Source organism: Helianthus annuus, chromosome 7, assembly GCF_002127325.2.
Source record: "Helianthus annuus cultivar XRQ/B chromosome 7, HanXRQr2.0-SUNRISE, whole genome shotgun sequence".
NCBI classification, from domain to species: domain Eukaryota; kingdom Viridiplantae; phylum Streptophyta; class Magnoliopsida; order Asterales; family Asteraceae; genus Helianthus; species Helianthus annuus.
The window spans coordinates 130,463,264-130,469,552 of record NC_035439.2 but is presented as its reverse complement, the minus strand read 5'-3'; the positions used below and the strand labels follow the sequence as shown (position 1 = coordinate 130,469,552).

General features: G+C 31.8%; 1 protein-coding gene across 1 annotated transcript; it reads right to left on the bottom strand.

Moving 5' to 3' along the window:
- Nucleotides 1-3,941: 3,941 nt before the first annotated feature.
- LOC118480273 lies at nucleotides 3,942-5,684 on the bottom strand. The gene is made up of 4 exons (XM_035975036.1): nucleotides 5,343-5,684; nucleotides 4,964-5,129; nucleotides 4,277-4,609; nucleotides 3,942-4,159 (listed from the first exon to the last, which is right to left on the bottom strand). Exons 1-4 carry the CDS (start codon nucleotides 5,682-5,684, stop codon nucleotides 3,942-3,944), a joined length of 1,059 nt encoding a protein of 352 aa, XP_035830929.1.
- Between the last annotated feature and the right edge of the window lie 605 nt (nucleotides 5,685-6,289).

Here is a 6,289-nt window from a genome sequence, read left to right as displayed (position 1 = left end):
AAAAGTAACTTTTTGATAAATGGGATCTCTTTCTAAACGCCACATTATTGTAGTTTGGGTTTTCGACAAAGTAATCATTCATTAGAACTTCATTAGTCGTTTCCCGAAGACGACGCACAATTTTTTTTCTTTGATCGTCTCGGATCTTCAAGTTCCTCAGCTTCGGCGGCCATTGCAAGAAATTCAAGAGTAGAATCGTACGAACTATATGAGTCAGGTAAAAATGAAGCACTTGAACCCCCTATTTTTAACTTTTTAGAGTTTTAAAGTGTTACAAATTAAGAAAATTTGTGTTTGAAAATGGTTAAAGATTGGATCAATTAAAACTTAAAAGAAGGGGATACTTCTTTTTTAAGTAATAACCGTAGTATTACCATTGCCAATCGAAAAAATCTTCCCCGCCTACCATTGGCGAAGCTTTGAAGGGGCCGGGAGGGGCGCCCGACCCCCCGAACTTTTCGCTCAGTAGTGTTATATATGTAGTTTTTGTATAGAAATTTTTGGGTATATACGTTTTCGACCCTCCGATTCTATAGAAAATTTGGGTATATACGTTTTCCGACCCCCCCGTCGAAAACGTCAAGCTTCGCCACTGCCACCTACCGTGATGCCCATCACGGAAAACACCACCACCATCATGCCCTGAGCCCCCTAAAGATACTAATTACACAACCATTAGAAATTCATAACATACAAATTGAAACCAATCACTTACTAAGTCTAGAAAATGATAATAACTGCAACTTAAAATGAGATAGATGGAGTGATTTCAATATTCGTAATGTAATATTATAACCGTCGGGTCTCAGCTTCTTACTGTCCCGCTTTCTTTATTTTATATTGAAGTTTGGCCGTTCTAAAAAAAATTAAAAACCCTACTAAGTTTAGAAAATGATAACGACCAATCCACTTTGATTAAGAAAAGAAATTATAATTAATGAATTGTATCGTTGAAATTTAGAAGTAAAATATTGAACTTAATCATGTGTGTTGGGCACAACTTCCGATGAGACAACTCATTTGTATTACTCTATGATGCTACCCTGTCGGTGTACATTAATGCCTTAGAAAGCAGCACTTCATTTTTAGTATAAAACCTCATGCATTAAAAGTTGTACGTTACGCATTATAATCTGTAATCATAGAGTTCTAACGTTGAGAGTAATGCGTAAAGTGTCGGTGGCTTTTTACAAGTCCCCTTCTGGGTTTAAGGACACAAATCCCACTTAATTAATGCATCTCAGATATATATATTTTTTCATTTTATTTTGAGTCTAAATAATTAGTTGTAAAAATATTTTTTTTTTTTAAACGACAAAAAAAAAAATATTTATACATACAGTTTATATAGTGGTAATTCTAGTGATTTTCTATATAAAAAATACCTTTTTGTTCTTTATTATTTTTCCATACGACAATGAAACCACGAATACCAACTTACATTGACACTATTTATTTATTTTAGGCTATATATTTTTTGCAACCTCCATACGAATATGATGGTGATTAGGTACCGACGAGAATTGTAAAATGGTTAAAATATTGATTTTAAATTTGTTGTTTCTTAGAAAACATTACTTCTTATATTACACAATTATACATATGAATTGAAAGTGACGATGAACAGTAATAATTATTATTTAGGTATTTGTTTTATCACAGTAATAATTACTATTTAGGTATTTGTTTTAATTGCTTAATAATATATTCATTGATACATTTGATTTTAAAGAGCCAATGAACACTAATGATTATTTTTAGGTATTTGTTTTAATTGTTTTTTTTTTGAACGGCAATTTGTTTTAATTGTTTTTTTTAACAGCAATTACCTATATATTAATTGAAGGAACAGTAACATCACTAAGTGATGAGTAAATGGTATCGGGTACCGGTATCGGTGTCAAATTTACCAAACCAAGTGTATTTTCGTTATCGGTTCGGCACCTATATTCACCGGTTTTTACCCTCAAATACCGGTGCTATACCAGTACCGTACCGTACCAAGTACATTCGGTACCGGTACCCACTTTTGGGGATTTCGGCAACGGTATTTTCGGTACCGGTTGGTACCGAGCTCATCTGATCCTGTAGCAACGTAACAATGCAAGTAATTGCACCGTTTAGATTACTTTTGATACACACAGTAAGTAAACTGTATTTCGTTTGAATGAGGTTTTAGATACACAACAACTAATTTTGCTTTCTTTTTTGTCATTTTCTGTAATGAATGAATTGTAGCATGTAAAATTAACTTTGATATTTAGATTATTGATAAGCAAATCATATCAAATCATGTAATCAAACCGGTACCGTATCGGTACCAAATTTACTATACCAAATCATTTTTAGTACCAATTTGGTACAAACCTTTTGGCATTTTCAGAATCGTTACTTTCGGTTCGACACTGGTCTAGCACCATACCTGTATTTATTGATTTTTATCTTCAAATACCACACCGTATTGTACCGATCATTTTCGGTGCCGGTACCTAATTTCGATGATTTTCCGGATCGGTACATTCGGTGCCGTTACCGGTACCGAGCTCATCCATATTTTAACGTGTTAGCACCGTAATAATTGAACTGAAAACAACCGAATTTCCAACGTGTAGGACGTGTGGGTCCTATTATTATATATTAGGTTATTTAAAATCGTTTTTTTAGGACGGAGTGACTAACTTTACCACGTCATTTTTATTTATGTTTTGATATTCGGTATCTGCTTGCCGTTGCTGACACACGTTTTGCAGTCATTGGGTCCCTGCCGCAACGCGCAGGGGAATCAACTAGTATTGATTAAACAAACACATTATACTTTTCTTTAACAAGGGCGGACCCAAGCTTTGGTTTGGGTGGGCGGACGCCCCTCTTGAAAAAAATTAGTGTATTTTCGAGGTAAAAAACCTACTGCACCCCTTGAAAATTTGGTTGAACCCTTCGTTCGCACCCCTACAAAATAATTCCTGGGTCTACCACTATTCTTTAATCATTAATCATGTTTTGTAATTCTGTTAATATACACAATAACAAAAACTTGATTAAATAACCATAGAAAGAGATTATATGTAGAGTTAATTACTATTTTCGTCCCTGTGGTTTGTCAAAAATCACTATTTCAGTCCATTAGTTTAAAAATTACGATTTCAGTCCCTGTGGTTTCACTTTCGTAACCATTTCAGTCCCTGTACTTAACAGAATAATGGATTGAAATGGTTACGAAAGTGAAACCACAGGGACTGAAATGGTTACGAAAGTGAAACCACAGGGATTGAAATCACAATTTTTAAACTAATGGACTGAAATAGTGATTTTTGACAAACCACAGAGACGAAAACAGTAATTACCTCTTATATGTAAGTGTTTTTGAAGGACTTATTCTAGAATTCGTTTAATTTTCTTTTTGTATTTATTGAGATAGAAGATGTTCTTGTTAGGATAAAGCCAAAAGACAAATATATTCTTCTAAAGTTTTGGAAATCATATTATAATAATCTAGGGTTTGAAAACGTTCTTGCTCTCTCTAGGTTATACCGGATCCGAGAGTTCTCCATATTATATAAATAGGTTGTAGGTTGTGACGAAGGAAATACAAAATGTTACTGTTTATCAGCAGAGTCGTTCTTACGTTTTCGGAGTCCCTAATCGAACTACGAAGTGGTGGTCCTTTTGCAAAATTATTATTTTCAACATATTTAGTAACAAAACTCTCCTCCTTTATCCGGGATTGAGACCGGCAATTATAAACTAAAAAGTTTATAATTGGCGTAGTTTTTTTTTTTTTTTTTTTGAAAGTCATATGTTTTCTATAATTATAGTATATGTTTAAATAAAATCTACTTTCTAGCTTTAACCGAGGCAAATTGTTTGATGAAATTATCGTAATCAAGTTATTCTAAAAAATCTTTTTCGATTGACATAATAGCTAACCCGTTTAATCTTTCTTATGACATTGTAGATCTTAAGTAATTTTTTATTAGTTTTAATTTGGAAAAGCTACGTTCTGCGGTAGCAACGGTTACAGGAATGGTTAACACAATTCTATAGGCGATATATGCATTTGGAAAAGAATTAAAGTTTTTAATATAAGTTAATATATTAGTAAGGGTGTCAGATTCTACATGTATAATTTCTCTTAGCATTTTTAGTTCTTCAAATAAATCTAAACCATCAATATCAATATGATTATCATAGTTCCAAAACTTTTCCAGATAAATGCATTTCTCTTTTAAAATTTTTTGATCTAAAGATTTTAACTTTTTTATACTAAACAAAAAACCAAAAATTTGGTCGAACTCTTTAAACTGAGCAAATCTACTTTCGAGTGAAACACTAGCTTGATCTACTATGTATAAAAAGTAATCCGTTCTAAAACAATCAATAGGAGTTTTCAAAGTCTCATTATCAACATTTTCATCAAATCTTCTATTTCGAGGAATAACACGTTTTTCACGAAAACTAGATTCAATGCCCATCTTTAAAGCAAGTTCTTTAGCCTCAATCATAGCATTTTCAAATCCTTCATCCCTAAACTTTTTAAAATAAATAATAAGTCCATCTAGTTGTTTTATAGCAACATCAATACACATATCTTTTGATTGTAAGTTTTTACTAACTACATTAATAGCATGTAAAACCTCATACCAAATAACCATCGCTAATAAAAATTCAAATTTTTCCAACTCATTTTCAACTAAGGATTTAGCTTCACTTTTAACATTAGCCTCGGTACTATCACGATACAAATCCATTAATGCATCTCTTAGTTTTGGAGCTTGAAACCTAATTGCTTTAACACTTTCTAATCGACTTTCCCAACGTGTTTGTGATAATGATTTAAGAGTTAAATATGGTATATTATCTTGTAAAATTTTCCATCTTTTAGTGGATGATGCAAATATAGAATAAATACGTTGTATGGTTCCAAAAAAATCTTGAACTTTGTCACAAGCGCTAGCCATATAAGAAATAACTAAATTTAAACTATGACAACCACATGGAGCATAAAAGGCTCTAGGATTAACTTCTAACAATCGTTTTTGTACTCCCTTATATTTTCCTTTCATATTTGAACCATTATTATAACCTTGACCTCTAATGTCATCCACATTAAGTCCTATTCTATTAAGTTCCTCAGTAATAGAATTAAAAAGACCTTTACCGGTTGTATCATTCACTATTAAAAATTCTAAAAAGTATTCTTTAACTTCTATTGAAGTTGGCGAAATATCTAAACATCGTAAGATAATGGACATTTGTTCTTTGTGGCTTATATCGGGTGTGTAAATAAGAATAATTGAAAAATATTTAGCTTCTTTAACCTTTTTAATAATTTTTGTTTTGACCTCATTTGATAATAACTGTATTAGTTCATTTTGCATTCTGGGTCCAAGATAATGATTATGAATTTCTTTATTTTGTATGCGTCTAACATGTTCTTGCATTATCGGGTCAAATTCTGCAATCATCTCAATACCGGCTAAAAATAAACCATTGTTTTCTTTATACAATTGTTCATTTGTCCCACGGAATGCTAAATTATGTGTCCCAAGACTCTTTACAAGGGCAATAATTCTTTTTAGCACATTTCTCCAATGTTCTTTTTCTTTATTTATTTGATTTTGATTTTGTTTATCGATTGTCTTATTTTTCGCCAATCTTATCTCTAGTTCCATCCATGTTCTCATATTGTTAATATGTACCTTACTTTTTTCATGTTCTTTTAATTTACTACTAATATTTTTCCAATCGTTATTACCTTCTTTAGCTAAGCTACTAGTACATTGATTCACGTTAAACAATTTATAACAAAAACAAAACGCTCTATCTAAATCTATAGAATAAATCAACCATTTTCTTTCTAGCGTTTCACCATTTGGTAATGTTCGCATATAGTGAGATGTATTAAAGCTTCTTGAGTGTTCATCTTGTGGAAAAATCGTAATCATGAATTTTAATCGGACCTTTTTCTACGAGTATATCTCTTAGATCAATACTAATATTATTTCATTGACTTGGATCAACAAAATTTATAGGTATTTCATCGGTTGTAAATTCATCATTTGTAGGTTCATTATTTGTAGGTGTATCACTATCGTTTGTAGGTTCATTATTTGTAGGTGTATCAATATCGTTTATAGGTTGACTTGTTGTAGGTGTATCACTATCGTTTGTAGGTTGACTTTTTTGTAGGTTGACTTGTTGTAGGTGTACAAAATTTTAGAAGTGCTCCCTTTTGTGATTCAATTAAAGCTTCTTGTTTACGTTTTTTTTTTTTGCCTTTTTGAATGAC